General features: G+C 39.3%; 1 protein-coding gene across 3 annotated transcripts in view; it reads left to right on the forward strand.

Annotated features, from left to right (window-relative positions):
• TEC (tec protein tyrosine kinase) overlaps nt 1–21,513 on the forward strand; it is a 127,601-nt gene that overhangs the window by 104,061 nt on the left and 2,027 nt on the right. For all 3 annotated transcript variants that reach the window (XM_058722654.1, XM_058722652.1, XM_058722653.1), the window contains exons 9-16: nt 2,679–2,733; nt 5,647–5,726; nt 6,911–7,044; nt 10,058–10,132; nt 10,901–11,072; nt 11,181–11,397; nt 17,473–17,537; nt 21,342–21,460. In XM_058722654.1, the coding sequence (XP_058578637.1) occupies nt 2,679–2,733; nt 5,647–5,726; nt 6,911–7,044; nt 10,058–10,132; nt 10,901–11,072; nt 11,181–11,397; nt 17,473–17,537; nt 21,342–21,460 (917 nt within the window). The remainder of the gene's footprint in view (nt 1–2,678; nt 2,734–5,646; nt 5,727–6,910; nt 7,045–10,057; nt 10,133–10,900; nt 11,073–11,180; nt 11,398–17,472; nt 17,538–21,341; nt 21,461–21,513) is intronic.

Here is a 21,513-nt window from a genome sequence, read left to right on the forward strand (position 1 = left end):
GGTAACAGTTTGAAGAGGAGAGAGTCAAAGGAGCTGCTGCAGGAAAGAAAGTGGGTTCATGGTGATGGTCATGACAAGTTCTTGGTGGAAGGATGTTAAAGGAAGAAGGTGATAGATATGAAAGGGCCCTTAGAATAGGGCAAAGTCTAGGATAAAAGGCTTTGAGTGGGTGGCTCAGGGGAAAAGGGTCAAATTACAGAACCAGCAAAGAATCATAGCTGGTTGGTTTGTTTCTGGTTTTCCATCATTTACACTGGTTGTCTTTTTTGTTGTTGTTGTTGTTAAGTTTGTTTATTTACTTTTTGAGAGAGAGAGGGAGAGAGAGAGAAACCACAAGTGGGAGAGCAGCAGAGAGAGACGGAGAGAGAGAAGCCCGAGCAGGCTCCATGCTGACACGGGGCTCCATCTCACAAACCGTTGAGATCTTGACCTGAGCTGAAATCGAGAGTTGGATGCTTAACCAGCGGAGCCAACCAGGCGCCTCCCTTTCACAGAGACATTTGTGTGACCGGCTAGGACAGATGTACGTGGGCCAGCATCTGCACCAGCACTTTTGCTCCTTCATGTTTACCCGTGTGCAGAGTTCCTCTTGCCAGGATGAGTTCAGCAGAGCCATCAGTGGCCTTCCTGTCTCGCCTGGCGAGAAGCATCATAGAAGAGAGAGAGAAGCTACAATGGGCCATTGGGAAATACCACTAATTGATTCATCAGTTTGTTCCTCACTCCTTCCTCCTTTCCTTCCTTCAACATATTCTTAAAGGTCTGAGTTTACATCCTAGGGAGGAGAAATGTCCTTTCTGGGGAATCCGCAAATGCCAGAAAAAGCACTGCTTAGGGCAGGATTTCAAAAAGCCTGCCTGCCCTTTGTACCATGGATTCCTTTTCTTTCTTATTTCCTTTTTCCCTTCCCAGGAGTTGAATGTACTAGATGAAGAAAGGACTCTTTCTTTCTCTGTTTCCTCCTGAGAGCCACAAGTTAGCCTTAACTGTTTTCTTGCATCTGAATGTGAGACTAACTCTCCATTGCTTACTCCTGCTGTGAAGATGTGGGTTTGAATCTTTGTTATTTACAAAGAAAATTTTTTTCCAATCTTTCAGGTTCTGCTCGTTTATAATATATGCCATGAGAACTCCAGTTGCCTTTCCTTAATTAATTTTTGGCTTTTTTGGCATTCTGATGAATGTTTCTTATATCAGTGGAAAAGCTCAGGGACAGAATCCATTATGTTCTCCTCATTTATTGTATCTCTCTATTGCTTTACGGAAGTTGATTGATTACAACTGCAATTTCGTTAAACTTGGTCTCAGTTCATAAAATGGGGTCCACGGCAATGAGATCTTAATGCCCATAATTCTGGTTAATCACCCCAGGCTCCAAATAAAATAAGAGCCATCAGCTTGTACAGAGATTGTAGTTAGGCTGCTACGAGTGCATAAAAGCATCCAGACCAAAAAAAGGATCTTGTATTATATTTTGGTCTCTGTATTTTTCCCTTTATGTTCACTTGTCTCAGGGTACTTCCTGCGTCAAAAGCAGGTGCTGGTTCTTTTATAATCAAGCTGAACCAGTGGTAGAAAATCCAGATGTCCAGAGGGGCCTGTCTGGTTTCATAACACTAGAAGCCTCAGGAAATAAGACTGTGGTGGAGGGTTCTCTGCTCACTGAAGGGCATCTAAAACAAACAGATCAAAACAAACAACAAAAGTGTAAAAACAAACGCCAAAGGAAATGGCCTGAGTTCATGTTCTTTGGCCTCTCTCATGGAGAGATTGGGCTGGGGGGAAGCAGGGAGAGGAGAGAGTATCTCAGAGGATGAGGTGGGAGATGGCACTTTCCATCTTTCCTTGGGAAAGATTTCCCAGGGGTTAAGAAGGGGCACTGATCTGCAGGGGTTTGGGGTCGTTGCACAGAGTGGTGACAGAACCTGGTGGGAGGGCTGGCGTCGCTGCTTGTCAATAGCAGTATTCCTATGGCAGAGACTCAGGTGACCGCCAGGGTGTGGGGCTGTGCTACAACTAGTAAGTCTAGAAAACTCAGGAGGCCTATTCTTCTGTTTTGCTGTCTTTCTTTTGACACTTGGGGCCTTTGTGAAATTCAGTGGGAGAGCCTCCATTATGACTTGCAATGAAATCTACTGCCTATTGGTGGGATAGGGGCTTGGGGTAAGTTTTAATTTGAATTAAATACAGTAGTGAAAGTAGGATGATGTTTCCTGCATGTTTGAATCTGTGGAGTAAAATTCATTCTTGTTATTATTACAGAAAAATTGGAAATGATTTTTATGTTAAATAACGAAGAACGGTTTAAATAAATTACGGCATAGCCACACCACGATGCCTAGAACTATATTGCTTTGCAAAGATGTCTGTCCATACACTATTATATAAAAAGTTCTGGTTATGATATAGCAAGTATAGCTTGATCCCACTTTAATAACAAAATATGAGTGTTGGCATATGTACATATCGTCATAATAACATGAGTAGGGAAAGTCTGAAGGTATATATACCCAAATGTTATTAGTGATTGTCTATATCATTGAGATTATGAGTAATGTCTTGTTGTCACTTATTGTATTTATTATTGATGAGCAGTGTTACCTGGTTAAGCCTAGAGAGAATAATCCTAGAGAACTGTAAAAACCTGAGGCCTTAAATGTACTTTCTTTTCTGTTCAGATGGTATTGCAGAAACACGAATAGAAGCAAAGCAGAGCAACTCCTTAGAAGTGAAGTAAGTTTTTGTACTTGTTTTGTGAGTTCGGTTTCAGTGCAAATTAATTGTAACAAATCTCTGGGAAGTGATTTCACGTATCTGTTTCTAAAGGCTAAAAAATACTGTGATGTAAGTGGTCCTTTTTAATCATTTAAAATTGAGTATTTGTGTACTGTTAGTTTCTTGGGGCCACCAAAACAAGGTACCAGAGACTGAGTGCTTTAAACAACAGAAATGCATTGTTGCATGGTTCTAGAGGTTAGATGGAAGTCTGGAATCCAGAGGCCAGCAGGGTTGGCTCCTTCTGAGGGCTGTGAGGGAGGGATCTGTTTCAGGCCTTCCACCTTTTTTCCCTCTGTTCCATCCTTCACGCATATCCGTCTCTGTGTCCAAATTTCCTTTTTTTTTTTTTTTTTTTTTAATATTTATTTATTTTTGACAGAGAGAGAGAGAGTGAGTGGGAGAGAGGCAGAGAGAGAGGAAGACACAGAATTCGAAGCAGGCTCCAGGCTCTGAGCTGTCAGCACAGAGCCTGATGTGGGGCTCGAACTCATAAGCCATGAGATCATGACCTGAGCCAAAGTCAGACACGTAACCAACTAAGCCACCCAGGTGCCCCCCAAATTTCCCTTTCATATAAGGACTCCATCATATTGGATTAGGGCCCAGTCTATTGATCTCATTTCAATTCAGTTCCCTCTGTAAATCTCTAAATATGGTTAGGACTCCAACGTATCTTTTTTGAGTGGGAGACAATTAAATCCATACCAATAGGTAACAACTAGTACATGGGTAACATTTTCTTTACTTCCTTTCTCACAATTTATTATTTGCTACCTTGATTTTAGTACTTAAATGTGTTTTTCCTTTTTGCTTGAAGTTATTTGTTTTAAAATAATTTATATCAGTATTACATGATATCTATTATAAATGAAGTTTTTATTTATTTATTTTTATTATTATTTTTTTTAATGTTTATTTTTGAGAGAGAGAGAGGTGGGGGGAGGGCAGAGAGAGAGGGAGACACAGAATCTGAATCAGGCTCCAGGCTCTGAGCTGTCAGCACAGAGCCTGATGCGGGGCTGGAACCCCTGAACCACGAGATCATGACCTGAGCTGAAGTCGGATGCTTAACTGACTGGGCCACCCAGGCACCCCATAAATGAAGTTTGATTAAGTATTTAGTTGCCTTTAGAAATAAATAAGCCAAATAATAGTAAGTAATAAGTGTGCTAAAATTCTTACACTTTAAAAAGCAATAAAACAAAAGGGTAAAATGTAGTATGGAGAGAACTGCAGTAGACCAAGTAAGGAGACCCGAGTCTAGCTGTAACTTCTCTAGTCTGTCTTGCACATCTGTAAGATAAGAAGGTTGGATTAGAAGACGATCTGTACAATTCTCCACATTTATGATCCAGTTATTCTATTTTGTAATGGTTCTCCATTTTTTTAAAGTTTTACTTATTTTTGAAAGAAAGAGACAGCGTGTGTGCATGTGGGGGTAGGGGCAGAGAGAAAGGAGAGAGAGAATCCCAAGCAGGGTCTGTGCTAATATCACAGAGCCTGCTGCGTGGGTCAAACTCACTAACCGTGAGATCATGACCTGAGTGGAGATGAAGAGTCAGAGACTTAACCAACTGAGCCATCCAGGAGCCGCAATAGTTCTCAATTCTTTTAAACCCATGCTTTCTCGCTTTATCTCCTGTTTATTCCCACCAGTAGGGTTTTTGTTTTTTTTTTTTTTTTGGACACTTGTTTCTGTAGTTTATATTAAAGAGCAATAGCAAGTGATTCTGCTTAATTCAAACGATATATTACCGCACCTACCCCTCCAAGAGGATTCTTACACGCCTCCCTGGTGACCCCACAATGAGGGGCAGCTGTAGGGGAGTGGGTAGCTAGAAAGCCTACGGCCCAAATTTTGGCTCTGCTACTCACGAGCTGCGTGATCTGGGGCAATTTATCCATCCTGTCTGTGCCCCATTTCCTCGCCTGTGAAGTAAAGCAGGGTTAACAGGAGTACCTACCTCAAAGGACTGTTTTGAGATTTAAGCACATCCACATATTAGAACATATTAAAACAGAGTACGTTTTCTCAATAACTATATGGTAGTTATTATACTTTTTACTGGTCAGTGAACTATTATGATCATTGATTGTCTTTCTTATGAGTAAGAATAAAATGTATTTTGTTTTTTGACTATTAAACACACTCTCATCTTAAAGCTAGAGACGGGGGGGGGGTTATCGGCGGAGAGGTATTTGACATTCCTAGCTTCTGTTTCTTGCTGTTTCCCTGAAAACTTGAGAACTTATTTTTTAGTCATTCTGTATTGTTTTGCTTTTTGGTTTTCTCTGCCTGATTTACTTGTGCTTGCAGCTCTCCTTTTGTGAACAGTGATATTTAACAGCAATTTCCCAGGGAATTAGGGATCTTAAAGAATGTTCTTATAAAGAGCACTGAGATATTTACAGGAAAAATGCTGTGTGGATAGAAGATGATATTGAGTCAGGATTCAAAGCTTCTAGCAAATATGAGAAGTGTATGCTATGAAACCCAATTATTAAGAAACACGTTTTTCAGTAACTGTTTCCCCACATGTCCAGCACTTCTAGGAACTGCGAAACCTTGTGTATCGGTTCTGAAAGGACACTTCGAGATATCTTGTTGAAATACCTCATGCTGTTGTGTGTGGTGATTTGTGATTGGGGGAATTGTGAGTGTACTTTCTTCAACTAATCTCATAGCCCAGTAATGTGAAGGGGAAAGTCATGTAGTTACACCCTGTTTTTTTAAGTTGTGCTTCTCCAAAGCAGATTTTCTAAGCAAAGGATAATAAACATGAAATTACAAGATTGGTGTCTTGAATCTTCTCTATGGCATTGATACTTGCTATTAGAGTGGAAACATTTTCTTAACTTGGATTTTAGGATAAAGAAGGTGGTTTTATGGTAAGAGATTCCAGTCAGCCAGGCATGTACACGGTCTCCCTTTATACAAAGTTCGGAGGGTAAGTAATCAACCAATCAAGCCCTCTCTTTCTCTCTTTAAGAGTTTTTATATGAAGTTCCCGTGTAGTTTTTATGGATTCCTAATGTTCAAACAATATGCTGCATTTCAGCATGAAACAAAATCTGCACTTGATTTCTAAAATCTATCCTATCTTTTGTGTTCATATTTCTTTATATCCATATTTCCTGTACTTGGTAATTTTCCTTATGGTTTTCCATATTTATCCATTGAGAATGTCTATGGAAACGTTAGCAACGTTCAAGAAGTAAGTACCGTGCACTGCACTAAGCACTAAGGATGACACAGTGAACAAAGTAGACACAGACCCTGCCTTCCTATAGCTTAGTGGGGGATTCAGACAAGCAACCAGGCAGTTGTGGTAGCATGTGAGTAAGTATTATGCTCGGAGAGCAATGTGTGTATGTGTGGGGGGGTAGTACATGGCCCAGACACATCCAAGTTAGTCACCAGTGTTTTCTAGGGACATCTAGACAGACCTGGTGGGTAATGCAGGCAGAAGGTGGGGGGAAGGGAAAGAGTGTTTCTGACTTAGGAAACTGGACCCAGAATTGAGGGAGGATATGATGAGTTCCAGGAACTGACAAAAGAGTATTTTAGCCAGAATGGAAGGGGGCGGTGAAGGGAGGAAAGAGAACCCTAAGAGATAAAAGTAGAGGTCAGGTCACGTCAGTGTCAAGGAGCTTTATTTTAAGAGCAGAGGGAATTCTCTTGAAAGAATTTTTAGCAAGACATGACTCGAGAAGATCTGTGTTCTAGAAAGATATCTAAAATAGAATTTATACATTTTTTAGAAGTGGGTTGGTTCACTTTCAGAAGTATAAGTCTTGTAGACATTTGCACATTTACATTAATAGCAGGGACAAAAAACAGTAGCCAGCTAAGAGGTATTCTAAGACTTTTACGTGTTGGTAAATGGAGTTGGTAAATTTTCTCTTTCACAATCTCATGCAAGGGCCAAGTACATTACCAGTGACCACTTTAAAAACTTCCACCTGTTAATGTGACAGGTGAAGCTAAGAAGAACGTGGGGAAAAAATAAAAGTTGTGCAGAGACTAGAAGGGGCCATATGTAGGGACCTGTGGTTTCTTGGTAGAAAACATCTTAAGAGTGATGTTACGTCATTTCAGTTTGGTGCTAACACAATTTGATTTTTGTTTCAGAGAAGGCTCGTCGGGTTTCAGGCATTATCATATAAAGGAAACAACAACATCCCCAAAGAAGTATTATCTCGCAGAAAAACATGCATTTGGTTCAATTCCTGAGATTATTGAATATCATAAGCACAATGCAGCAGGTAAATGATCTATTAAAACATTTTCAAATATAGGGTAGGGATTATGATGGTCAGACATTGTCAGGCGAACGTGATAACCACTCCACTACGGAGACCCCGCGGCTACATGGTCAGACATTGTGATGAATTCTTCCTTGAACAGTTTCAGTTTGTAGTTAATTGTAGAGTGTGATTGATTTAAAATTATTGCATAATTAAGGATGTGATATATACAAAGAAAAATGGGAAATAATATTAAGTCTCGTAAAAGGCTGTCTTGGGGCGTCTGGGTGGCTCAGTTGGTTAAGTATCTGACTCTTGGTTCCGCTTAGGTCATGATCTCACAGTTCATGGGATCGAGCCCCATGTTGGGCTCTGCACTGAAAGCCTGGAGCCTGCTTGGGATTCTCTCTCTCCTCTCTCTGCCCCTCCCCTGCTCTCCCACTCTCTCTCTCTTAGAATAAATAAACCTTAAATTTTTTTTAAAAACAGCTGATTTGACCTCAGCTCATGAGTTACTCTTATTGTATATGATGAATGTTCACATTTCTGTCGCTTATACCCTTGGTATTAACAAAGACTCCTTGCTTGACTAAGCATTAGTCAGGCTCCTAAACCATCTTTTAGACCCATTTATTTATGCACTTTCTTGTAAGATCCAGTTTTAGCAAGAACCCTGCTAAGTCAGTTTCACCGGAACTCCCACCCTTGATATCCACTCGCACTCAGTATCTGATCAGGTTCCTTATTTCCCACTGGGTGATGTTTGGTCACCCTGGCTTATATTCAGCAAGATCCTGTTAGATTGGCGTATCCCAACCCCCTCACTGCCTAGAGTTCCTCTTAGTAATTTTCCATCCACTGACTGCCCCCCTGCTCCTTGGCTGTAAATTCCCGCTTGTACATGCTATATTTGGAGTTGAACCCAGTCTCTGTCGAACTCTAAAATCATATTGCAGTGGTTCCTATACCAATCTCAATGGTCCTGAATAAAGTCTACCTTACTACCTTTAGAAGTGTCATTGGATAGTTTCTTTTTTTTAACAGTATTAAACTAAAACCTAAGATATGTCTACGTCAGGGCTGTCACAGAAGCCGTCAGACAAGCCCAGGGTTTAGGGCTATGCTAGGGGCTTCTAAAGACTAGAGTAGTTGTGTCCTGAATGAGTTGTCCAGAATGAATCTCTGCTATACTTACCACCGGAGTGGGAACAAACCAAACACCAGAACCAGAAACTACATTGATGCCCGTATGATAGGAACAGTTATTGAGAGATAATTTAAATATCATAAAATTCACCCATTTAAGTATACAGTTGAGTGGTCATTAGTGTGTTTAGAGCGGTGCCAACTATCACCATAATCTAACAACATTTCATCATCCTCAGAAGAAATATTGTGCCCATCACCTGTCTCTCCCCCCAATTCCCCTGCCCCCCTTTTACCAGTCCAGCCCTTGGCAACCACTAATCTACTTTCTGTCTCCACAGATTTGCCTATTCTGGATATTTCATATAAATGGAATCGTACAATAGGTGGTCTGTTATGACAGGCTTCTTTGACTCAGCATAATGTGTTTGACATTTGTCCATGTTGTAGCCTGTTTAAGTGTCCCGTTCCTTTTTATTGACAAATAATAATCCACTGTGTTAATTTGGTTTATCCATTTTGTTGTCATTCATCAGGGGTGGACATCTGGCTTGTTTCCACATTTTGGCTTTTACGAATAATGCTGCTATGAACATTTGTATACAAGTTTTTGCACGGAAATAGGTTTCATTTCTCTTGGTTACTTACCTAGGAGTGAATTTGCTGGGTTATATGTTAAGTCTGTGTCTAACACGTGAGGAGCTATTTTCATTATCGATTTATCCCCCAAGAACTTTTTCTTATCTCTTATTCTGTTACTTTCTTTTTCAGGGATCACATTCCCTATTTCTTTCATCTCCTTGTATAACAACCGTTACCTCAATTCAGTCATTTAGCAAACATGTATTAAGTGTCTGTTACGTGCCAGGCATTGTGCCTGGTTCTAGGGAGTCTGTGGTGGACTAGAGATAGTCATTGACCCTGTGTCTCTCCGAACTTACTGTCTGGTGGGGGAGACAGAGAAGTATGTAACACTTTAAAGTTACTATGAGATATGCTGTAACTGAAGAAATACAGAGGAAAATGTACCTGTGCCATTTCTTCTTATTTAGTGCTGGAAGCAACTTACGTTAAAGGGTTTACCCCACCTCACTGACTTCCAGTAGTTTCTATTCCAGTTGTTGATATTTTAGAGCCTCTATTTATGCTAAGATTACTTGTATTGAGTTAGCAAGGTGAATCACTTTAATTTTTAATAGACTACCTTAAATCCCTTTCATAGTTCAGATCTCATTGGAAAACAACATGAAATAATAATCGATAGTAACTGTTAGAAACCTTTTAACATTTTCAGAAATGTTTGAGAAGCGAATATGCTAGCAGAGAACTTGATAAACCCTGTAATATTTATTTATTTATTTATTTATTTATTTATTTATTTATTTATTTATTTATTTAATTCTGAGAGAAAGTAAGGCAGGGAGGGGCAGAGAGAGAGGAAGAGAGATAGAATCCCAAGCAGGCTCCATACTGTCATCACAGAGCCCGACCCGGTACTCAAACTCATGAACCGCGAGATCATGACCTGAGCCCAAATCAAGAGTTGGACACTTAACCAACTGAGCCACCCAGGTGCCCCAGAACACGGTAATATTTAAAAGGCAGTGTTTGTTGAGTGAATAAAAGCATTTCTATCTTTAAAAGTTTTTTATGTTCTGTAAAAATATGAAATGGTCAACTCAAAGTATAGGATTATCTTCTTCCTGCCTGCCTTCCCTCTGGTTTTATTTTTCGCTAGCATATAGCAGAGTGCTGTATGTACCCACAGAGGATGAGCACTTAGTGGAAAATGAATAGACTTTGTACAGGAGTTTCTAAGGTTTGTGCTTTACCATGCGGAGTGATTAAGAATGAATTCAACTGCACTGCTCTCTCTGACCTCCAGGACTCGTCACAAGGCTGCGGTACCCAGTTAGCGTGAGGGAGAAGAACGCACCAACCACTGCAGGATTCAGCTATGGTAACTCATTTCATAGTTGCACTGGCTAACTTTCCTTGAAAAAAATCCATCACCGCAAGACCAGTTGAGATGTTTAGAATTCCACATAGTAGAACTGTTTTTATAGTTTTATAGTATGGGTTTTTAGATGATTGTACTCATAGCTATGGTAACCCTCGATTTTCTGTTTTCATCATTATTCATAATTCAGAAAACTTCCTGTTGGTGAAAAATAAGCACTGCCATGTTATTTCTAAAATAAACCAAATCCTTTCCTGGTCCTCACTAGCCTTGTTGGTTACTCACAGGAAGTTAAGGATGGGGGTAATAAAGAAGGCATCCACTTGAGGTCTTTGTTGCTTCCAACAAAAGCCTTTTAAACAGAAGATTAAATTCTTTCCAACCTGATGTAATTGGGGGAAAAAAACCAAAAAACGAAACTGAGGGGGAAGAATGCTAAAGGAGGAAGCATTTAATTTTGTTTTTGTTTTTTTTTCCTAAGCACCTTTAAGCTCTATTATTATTAGCATATTGTTCATCATCTTCTTGCTTTCTGCAGTTCACGTTGCTTGTATTGTGACAGCTCGGAAGGCAGTCCATCATCCCCCAGATGGTGGAAAGCCACCTTTTGTAGTTTAGATGCACATTGCAAGTCTGCTGTATGTTTTACTGGCAGTTGTACAAGCCTGTAACTTTGACATTGACTTTGGTTGTAGCTTGTTTGTTTCCCGCGGATTCATGCTGTGTTCTCCTTATTAAATGTTATCACTTTCTCCCTCTGTCTCACAGAAAAATGGGAGATCAACCCTTCAGAGCTGACCTTTATGAGGGAACTGGGGAGCGGACTGTTTGGAGTCGTGAGGCTTGGCAAGTGGAGAGCTCAATACAAAGTTGCAATCAAAGCTATTAGGGAAGGTGCCATGTGTGAGGAAGACTTTATAGAAGAAGCTAAAGTGATGATGTAAGTTACTCTGTTCTTTCCCATTGCTCTTTTAGCCTGGCTCCAGCTAATAGCCCTGCTTGTTTCTTTTCCTATAGTAACCATATGTATGCATGACTTCCCTCCCAGGAAGCTCACACACCCGAAGCTGGTACAGCTTTATGGCGTATGCACCCAGCAGAAACCAATATACATTGTTACGGAGTTCATGGAAAGGGGCTGTCTTCTGAATTTCCTCCGGCAGAGACAAGGTCATTTTAGTAGAGATATGCTGCTGAGCATGTGTCAAGATGTGTGTGAAGGGATGGAGTACCTGGAGAGAAACAGCTTCATCCACAGAGATCTGGTAATCAGAAACTACCTGTGTTCCCATTCGGTGGCCCAGTTCCTTTATGACACTGGGGCAGCACATGAGCAATGATGTATTAATACCCACTTTCTGTTCTCAACAGTGTCCCATCATTATCTTTAAACTTAGTTTGACTTGCCTCATAATTTTAACAGAAAGATCTTTACTAAATCTAATACATCTAATACATAATTACGTAGACAATTGTATAAATAATATGTAATTACATAGGTAATTATTTCTAAGCAACCTACCATGTATTAAGTACTTGAGCCCTGTAAGAATCTCAGGTGACAGCTAGTCTTTCTGATCGTCATTGATACGTAAGAAAATTAGCTTGAGAGACAGGAAATGACTTGCATAAGGTGATAACGTGGGGAAGTTAAGGGCTGACTGTCACTAAATCCCCAGCTCTTTCCCACCGCATACACTGTAAGCTAGAACAGAAGCTACAACAGAAATCCTTGGCTTATTTTCCTTATTTCTCAAATCACTGGGAAAAGATGGAGGCCCATGTTAACTCCTCAAAATACTAGAAAAAGGAATCTATTAGTGGTTCTAAATTATTGTGATGGAGATACTTCTTAATTTCTCCTCTCTCTCTCTCCTTACCTCCTCCATTTCTTCTTTCGTTTTTTCTTGTCTGCCTATTCTTCTCAAATGTATCTATTTTCAGCTTGTTGATGGACCTATCAGTTCCTGTTAAACCTTAAAGGTGATTCTTTCACCAAAAAGAATGTGATTTTTCCACCTGGGACTTTTTTCCATATTTTAGTTGTTGTTTTTAAGTAGTGCTGGCTTCATGCCCAGCACAGAGCCCAATGTGGGGTTTGAACTCAATACCCTGAGATCAAGACTTGAACTGAGATCAGGAGTTGGAAACTTAACCAACTGAGCCAGTAAAGGGCCCCTTCACATTTTAGTTTTAACTTTTTTGTCATAAAGCATGGATGCATTTCTTCCAGAGTAACAGTAAAGCGTTTACAAAAATTTAACAATCACCTTAAACAGGCATTGCTTTAATAGGTATTTAACACATGTTGACTCATTTAATCATTATAACAACTCTAAGAAGTAGGTACTATTATTATTCTCACTTTACAGGTGAGGAAACTGAGGCGCAAATAGGATAAAATAACTTACCAATGATCAAGGAAACTGTGGAGTTGGGATTTGAACCCGGGGAGTTTGGCTCTAGAGTCCACACTGTGGCCACTGTGCAATGCCATCTGTAGTCTTAGGTTATAATAAAGAGCTGAAGATTTGTATATGGAAGACTTAGATTCTGTTTCTACATCTGTAAATTGTGGGTGGGTTAGAATGCTGGTTTGCTCACAAGACTGCTTCCACCCCCACCCCCAGCTTTACTGAAGTATAATTGACAAAATTGTATAAATTTAAAGTATAGAGCATAATGACTTGATATGTGTACACCTTGTGAAATGATTATCACAGTCAAGTTAATTATATCCATATCTCACATGTGGTTAAGAATGCTTAATATTTATTCTTTTAGTAAATTGCAATTAAATAATACAGTGTTATTAATTATAGTTATCGTGCTATACATGAGATCCTCAGAACATAATGAGTTTCACATTTTTTCTTAAGATTCCTTATATAAATAATGTCATACAGTATTTGTCTTTCTGTCTGGCTCATTTCACTTCAGATAATGCCCTCTATGTTCATCTCTGTTGCCACAATAACAAGATCTTTTTTTATGGCATATTCCTCTGTGTGTGTGTGTGTGTGTGTGTGTGTGTGTGTGTGTGTGTGCATACACCCCACATCAACTTTATTCACTCATCCATTGATGAACAGTTAGATTGTTTCATATCTTAGCTATTGTAATGCTCCTGTGCATATGGGGGTACAGACATCTCTTTGAAGTACTGATTCCATTTCCTTTTGTATATATTTAGAAATGGAATTCCTGGATCACATGGTAGTTCTACTTATAATTTTTTGAGTAGACTCCAATACTGTTTTCCATAATGGCCGTACCAATTTACATTCCCACGAATCATATACAAGGGTTCCACTTTCTCCTCTGTTTCCTCCTTGCCAACTTTTGTTATCTCTCGTGTTTTTGATACTAGCCATCCTGATAGATGTGGAATGATATCTTACTATGCTTTTGATTTGCATTTCCCTGATGATTGATGATGTTGAGCCCCCTTTCATATACCTGTTGGCCATTTGTATGGGTTGTTTTTTTTTTTTAAATGTGTATTCAGGTTCTTTGCCCCTTTAAAAAATTGGATTATTTCCTTTTATTTGGTACTGAGTTGTATGATTTCTTTATATATTTTATATAAACATCTATTGGTTATCTGGTTTTGCAAATACTTTCTCCCAGTCTGTAGTTTTCCTTTTTATTTTGTTGACTATTTCCCTTGCTATGCAAAGGTTTTTAGTTTGATGTAGCCTAGTTATTTATTTCTGCTTTTGTTGCTTGTGCTTTTGGTGCCATATCCAAAAATTCATTGCCAAGATCATGTCAAGGGGCTTTCCCCTGTTTTCTTCTAGACCTGGATTCAGGACTTACATTTAAGTCTTTAATCCATTTCAGGTCAGTTTTTGTGTATGGTGTAAGATAGAGGTCCAATTTCATTATTTTGCATATAGATACCCAATTTTGCCAGCATCATTTATTAAAGAGACTGTGTTTTCCCCACAGTGTGTTCTTGGCCCCTTTGCCAAAGATTAGTTGACCATATATGTATGGATTTATTTCTGGACTCTATATCCTTTTCCGCTGGTCTGTATATTTGTTTTTGTGCTAGTATCATACTGTTTTGATTACTATAGCTTTGTAATATAGCTTTAAATCAGAACATGTGGTGTCTCTAGTTTTGTTCTTCTTTCTCAAGGTTGTTTTGGCTACTTTATGTCTTTTGTAGTTACGTATGAATTTTAGGATTGTTTTTCTATTTCTGTGAATTGTACCAACGGAATTTTGAAAGGGATTACATCAAATGTAGATTGCTTTGGGTGGTATGGACTTTTAAACAATATTAATTCTTGCAACCCATGGACGGGGAGAGCATTCCATTTGTTTGTATTGTTTTTTTTTTTTTCATCAAAAGTTTATGAGTTTTTGGATTTTTCCCTTTTTGGTTAAATTTATTTATTTATTCCTAACTATGTTATTGTATTTGGTGTTATTATAAATGCATTTGTTTTCTTAATTTCTTTCAGATGTTTCATTGTCAGTGTATAGAAATGCAACTGATTTTTGTGTATTGATTTTGTATGATACAACTTTATTGAAATTATTTAGTAGTGCTAATATGTTTTTTTTTTTTTTTTAGAATTTTCTACATATAAGAGCATGTCAACCGCAAACAAAGACAATTTTAATTTTGCTTTCCAATTTGAATGCCTTTTCTTTTTCTTGCTTAATTGCCCTGGCTAGGTTTTTTAGTATTATGTTCAATAGATGTGGTGAGTGGACATCATTGTCTGTTCCTGATCTTAGAGGAGAAGCTTTTAGCTTTTCATTGTTGAGTATGATATTAGCTGTGGGTTGGTCATATATGACCTTTATTATGTTGAGGTATATTCCTTTTATACTAGTTGAGAGTTTTTATCATAAAACTCTTTATGATAAATGGATATTAACTTTTGACAAATGCTTTTTCTGCATCTGTTGAGATAGTCATATGATTTTTATCCTTCATTCTGATGTGATATATACATATACATATACCACATTTATTGATTTGCATATGTTGAACCATCCTTGCATCCTGGGGATGAATCCCTTTTGATCATGGTTATGATCCTTTTAATGTACTGTTGAGTTCTGTTTGCTAATATTTTGTTGATGATCTTTTAAATATCTGTGTTCATCAGGGATATTGATTGACCTATTATTTTCTCTTCTTATAGTGTCCTTGTCTGGCTTTGGTGTCAGGGAAATGCTTACGTCATAAAATGAGTTTGGAAGTATTCTCTCCTCTTCAATATTTTGGAAGAGTTTGAGAAGGATATGTGTTAGTTTTTCTTCACATGTTTTGTAAAATTCGGGGTGCCTGGGTGCCTCAGTCGGCTGAGCATCCGACTTCAGCTCAGGTCATGATCTCGCGGTCTGTGAGTTCGAGCCCTGTGTCGGGCTCTGTGCTGACAGCTCAGAGACTGGAGCCTGCTTTGGATTCTGTGTCTCCCTCTCTCTCTCTGCCCCTCTCCCACTCATGCTCTGTCTCCCTCTGTCTCTCAAAAAGAAATAAACATTAAAAAAAAAATGTTTTGTAAAATTCACCAGTGAAGCCTTCTGGTCCTGGGCTTTTCTTTTACAAGACTGTTTTCAAGATTACAACATATGATTGGGGCAAAGGACTCCGTAAAATAGAAGATGTGATATGTAGATATAGATATAGATATAGATATAGATATAGATATAGATATAGATATATAGATATCATATATATCTATATATATAAAACATTCCTTGTTCTTATTATGCTTAGCAATGATAAAGAACTTCTCTTTGTCATATTGAAAGTTGTGAATTAAGCACCTTCCTCTTTTTTTGTACTTTCAAAACTGATGAAAATTGAATGCCTACAGGAGTATGGCAGACTACATCTGTCCACACAGACCATATCTTGGTGAAAGCAATTTTGATAATTTTGTGCTTATGATATTGACATCACTGTGGTCATTTTGTGTCACCCCTGAAGGGAAGATTCTGATGCTCCTGTCTTTGAGCAAAGAATGCTGTTGACCATGAAGTGAAGGCATTAGAAGGTATCTCCATAGGAAGATCGGGCAAATCTGGGGAACTTTAGAAGAGACTCTTAAAATGCATTCAGCAGGAATAATTTCATATAAGTGGCTGCCACATACAGAGAATAAAATGCTAGAAGTATCAGGAATAAAAATGCACCTGGGCGCACCTGCGTGGCTCAATCAGTTAAGCATTGGACTTTGGCTCAGGTCATGATTTCATGGTTTGCTCACCATCAGGTGAGCTCAAGCCCCACATAGGTGACCTTGAGCCCCGTGTCTCGCTCTCTCTCTCTCTCTCTCTCTCTCTCTCTCTGCTCTCATGGGATTCTGTCTCTCTCCCTCTCTCTCTGCCCCTCGCTCACTTGTGCCCTTTCTCTCAAAAAAGAAAATGCATCTTAGCCCACAGGTTATGGCATTAAAAATATTGTTACCATGTTTTCCTTCGGAGAAGTACTATCTTTTTACAAAACCGTTTTCTTAAAATTTAAAGAATGGGCAAGAGAATACAAATTAAATAATCCAGAATTGTTTTTGACCAATTTCATGTATCATACTACAATATACTGGAAACATTATGAATGACAAGGCAAACTATGTTGCACATGGCTGGGTTTTTTTGTTTTTTTTTTTTTTTTGACTGAGAACAGGACAACCAGTCATTGAGTAAAACTATTGGGTAAAAGATTAATTACCTATCAGTTACCTTTGTTGTTTGTCATTAAACTCACCTAGTGAGAACCTAGATTAAGGACTTCGAGAGATGTCATTATCAGGGCACCTGGGTGGCTCAGTCGGTTAGGTGTCTGACTCTTAGTTTCGGCTCAGGTCATGATCTCACAGTTCATGAGATGGAGCCCCACCTCGGGTGCTGACAGTGCAGAGCCTGCTTGGGTTTCTCGCTCTCTGTCCCTCCCCCATTCATGTGCCTCCCCCCCATGCATGCTTGCGCTCTCTCAATGTCTCTCTCTCTCTCTCAAAATAAATAAACTTAAAAAAAGAGAGATGTTATCAGTAAGAGAATCTCACAGTTTAATAAAAATAGGAATGGGAGGGGGGAAGTAGGTTGATCTGGTTAGTCCTCATTTGGGTCTGACAATTGGTGACGTCATGTAATAATGCCCTATTGCACATACGACCTGCTGACCTATCTTTCTACCCATTTTTTCAAATATATGTTGGAGACAATTCCATGGGGATAAAAACAATTTATAAAGAGACATTTCCACCTTCTGTAAATGTTGACTGGGCTATATTAAGTTTAATATAAACAAAATTTATATTTTTTTACTTTGTAGAACTTTGTAACTATTATACCATTGAAATGTTATTTTCCAGGCTGCCAGAAATTGTCTAGTAAATGAGGCGGGAGTTGTGAAAGTATCGGATTTTGGAATGGCCAGGTAAGGCTGAGTCTATGTGAACGTTTTCTATCAGTTTTGGATTAAATTAATATGAGACGGTGACCTTTGAAGGTACAGAAAGCCTGGCTTTTTCTTTGCAGTTTGACTGTGTCAGCTTCTTTCTCTGAGGCCTATTTAAGAGCTGTTTTTAAACCACATCTTTTGTTCTATTAGCAAAATCTCTGTAGTACTCATCATTTTCATAGGCAGACTAATTGTTTTTTCTGCTTTTTAGTGTGTTTTGATATAAGGAAATAAAATAAATTAGATTATCTGTATTTTGAAAAATTTCTTTGCTGAATGTATCCATTTTACTGCTACCTTGGGCTTTTTCTCAGGTCAACAAATTGTTGAGAAATTATGACTTCTTCATGCTTTATTATGTGGCTTCAAGTGATAGTCACATTAGCTTGTAGAATTAATAAGCATGGGAATAATCTGCACTGACGAAGGAGAAAGGAAATCTTGTTCACTGTTCTGTGATAAATGAATTCATTAAAAAAGTGTATATTGCAATGTTAATAATTGTCTCCACTAGGTGGTAGTATATCATGTTAAATATGTTACTTTCATTTTTTCCTTGGTTTGGGTTAGATTTCTAGAATCTTTTGTTTTCACAGAAAATGTATTTAGGGGTAAAATTCTTAGAATACCCAAATCTGTTGTGTTTTTATTCTCATAATTTTTGTAATTTTAATGGTGTGTTAGAAAAGACCTTGAAGGGGCGCCTGGGTGGCGCAGTCGGTTAAGCGTCCGACTTCAGCCAGGTCACGATCTCGCGGTCCGTGAGTTCGAGCCCCGCGTCAGGCTCTGGGCTGATGGCTCGGAGCCTGGAGCCTGTTTCCGATTCTGTGTTTCCCTCTCTCTCTGCCCCTCCCCCGTTCATGCTCTGTCTCTCTCTGTCCCAAAAATAAATAAAAAACGTTGAAAAAAAATTTAAAAAAAAAAAAAAAAAAAAGAAAAGACCTTGAAAACATACTGTTTGTTCTTTTCCTCCTCTCTGTCCATTCACTCATCCGTACATCCATCCGTAAAGAAATTAGGTGCCTACTGTGTACCAGGGTGTTAGGCTGAACCAGAGCAGAGAATAAGGCATATGGGTCCTTGCCCGCATGCAGCTTATATTCAGGAGGAGAGAGAGAGACACAGACCTGAGACAATCATGAAGAAGGGAAAACACAGTGGTGTGACAGAGCAGGGATCAGCACACCATGGCCTCTGGCCCAGATGTGACCCAACACCTCTTTATTCAGCTTGTGAGCCAACAGTGGTTTTCCAAATTTTAAATGATTGGCAAAACTTAAAAGAAGTTCGTGACACATGAAAATTGTCTGAAATTCAAATGTCAGTGTACGTAAATACTCATGTGTTGTCTGTGGCTGCTTTCACACTACAAAGGCAGAGTTGGATAGTGGTGGCAGAGGCTGTATCACCTGAAAAATCTGAAATATTTATCACGTGACCCATTACAGAAGAAGTTTGCTCATCCCTAAGATAGAGGTCACTTGGGGCTAGTGGGGGGAGTGATGGGGTGGGGCGGGGTCATAGTAGCTGTGGTGCTTTGGAAGACAACCTCTTTGTGTTTTTTTCTTTTTGTTTTTTGTTTTCTTCTCACATTTGTATTTCCATTCTGGTTAACATACAGCACAATATTGGTTTCAGGAACAGAATTCAGTGATTCATCATTTACATACAATACCCAGTGCTCATCACAAGTATCCTCCTTAATCCCCATCACCTATGTAGCCCATCTCCCACACACCTCCCTCTATCAACCCTGTTTGTTCTCTGTCATTAAGAGTGTCTTATGGTTTGTTTCCCTGTCTCCACCTCCCCCATATGTTCATCTGTTTTGTTTCTTAAGCCATATGAGTGAGATCATATGGTATTTGTCTTTTTCTGACTGACTTACTTTGCTTAGCATAATATACTCCAGCTCCATCCACATCATTGCAAATGGCAAGATTTCATTCTTTTTGATGCCCGAGTAATGTTCCATTGTATATATATATATACCACGTCTTCTTTATCCATTTATCAGTCAATGGACGCTTGGGCTGTCTCTTTAGTTGGGCTATTGTTGATAGTTTTGCTATGCTGGGGTGCACGTACCCCTTTGAATCTGTATTTTTGTATCTTTTAGGTAAATACCTAGTAGTGCGACTGCTGGATCATAGGGTAGTTCTATTTTCAGTTTTTTGAGGAACCTCCACCCTGTTTCCCAGAGCAGCTACACCAGTTTGCATTCCCACCAACAGTGCAAGAGGGTTGCCCTTTCTCTGCATCCTCGCCAACACCTGTTGTTTCTTGTGTTGTTGCTTCTTGTGTTGTTAATTTCAGCCATTCTGATGTGAGGTGTGAGGTGGTATCTCAGTGTGGTCTTGATTTGCATTTCCCTGATGAGGAGTGATGTTGAGCATCTTTTCATGTGTCTGTTAGCCATCTGAATGTCTTCTTTGGAAAATGCCTACTCATGTCGCAAGACCTCTTTGAGACCAGGATATTTGAACTGAGACCAAAAAGGCAGAAATAGCCAATTAGGTGGAAATCTGAGGATAAAATATTCCAGGTGGAAGAAACAGCAAATATAAAAGCTTGAAATCTGAGGACAAGCTTGGCCTGCTGAAGGAATCAAAAGAGGGCCAGGGTGGTTAGCCCAGGGCCAGCACAAGGAGCAGGTATGAAGCCACAGAAGGAACAGGTCATACAGGCCATGTTTAGTTCCTAATGAGAACAGGACTGCTGCCTGCCAGGGCAGTACTTACCCCTGCACTTTATATGCTTTCTATGAAGATTTTCTCTGAGGGGCAGTCCTCCAGTTTCACATGTTTGATTTTCACAGGTTTGGCTTTCGGAAAATGTGTGCTTTCGCATCAGCCCCTCTAAAATCCTCATTAAACACTGAATTCAGACTCCCCTGATTGACAGTTTGATCCAGCCCATGGGGGCATTGTTACCATCTCTGTCCATGCAGCAAAGGAATTTTGTGCAATTATGTGAATGTTTTCTCATGGAGCTTTTGGAAATTAACTTGATATGTTCATGTGATACATAAATGCATTCCTTTTGTAAATACATACAGAACACACAACAGAAAGGGCTGAAGTCCCCATGTTCACCGCCCCGATCAAAGGTCCTCCCGCCAGGTAGCCAGAGTTACCAGTTTGTGTGTGTCTATCCAGAAGAACATAAGTAAGCTTGCATAGCAAAAATTACTTAGTATTGTTTTGAGTGTGTAATTGTGTGTGTGTGTGTGTGTGTGGGACAGATGTCATGGCATATAAATATATACTCCACCATTTACATATGTCATTTTGCAATTTGCTGTTTTCATTTGCTGTAGGTTTAAATTGCACTCTGTGGAATTGTGGGGGCTAAAAGCACATGCGTCTCCAAATGCTCTGCACCACTTCCTTTAGAGCAGCTCTGCTTTAGATGTTTTACATGTGGGCCCTTCGGGTTAAATTTTGTTTAAAGAACAAAGTTGCTAACCCCCCAAAAAAGTTTGCTAACTCTTTTATTGTGTTCTGCCTCTATTACAAAAAACAAACACAACACAGAAACACAAAAGGGCAGGTACTAATGTTACAACGTGCCCATCTCAAGCACATAAATGAAGCTCAGAGGAAGATGGAAATCACCAGGCGTGGCCACTGAGGCAAACATTTAGCTTCAACCGGATGCTTGTTGGACTTCAGTCAACTGTGTTTTTGATTCTAAGAGGAAAGAAAAAAAAATTGAAGAGCATGTACAAAATGTAGATCATAGCTCAGAGGCGTAAACCTATGGCGTGTCTTACTTTAGGTATGTTTTGGATGATCAGTACACAAGTTCTTCTGGTGCAAAATTTCCAGTGAAGTGGTGTCCACCGGAGGTGTTTAATTACAGCCGCTTTAGCAGCAAATCAGACGTCTGGTCATTTGGTAAGAACATGGTCTGTTTTTCCTCGGCTCTGCTCTGAAGAGGAAGTGGGTGC

The sequence above is a fragment of the Neofelis nebulosa genome, chromosome 3 (assembly GCF_028018385.1).
Source record: "Neofelis nebulosa isolate mNeoNeb1 chromosome 3, mNeoNeb1.pri, whole genome shotgun sequence".
NCBI lineage: Eukaryota > Metazoa > Chordata > Mammalia > Carnivora > Felidae > Neofelis > Neofelis nebulosa.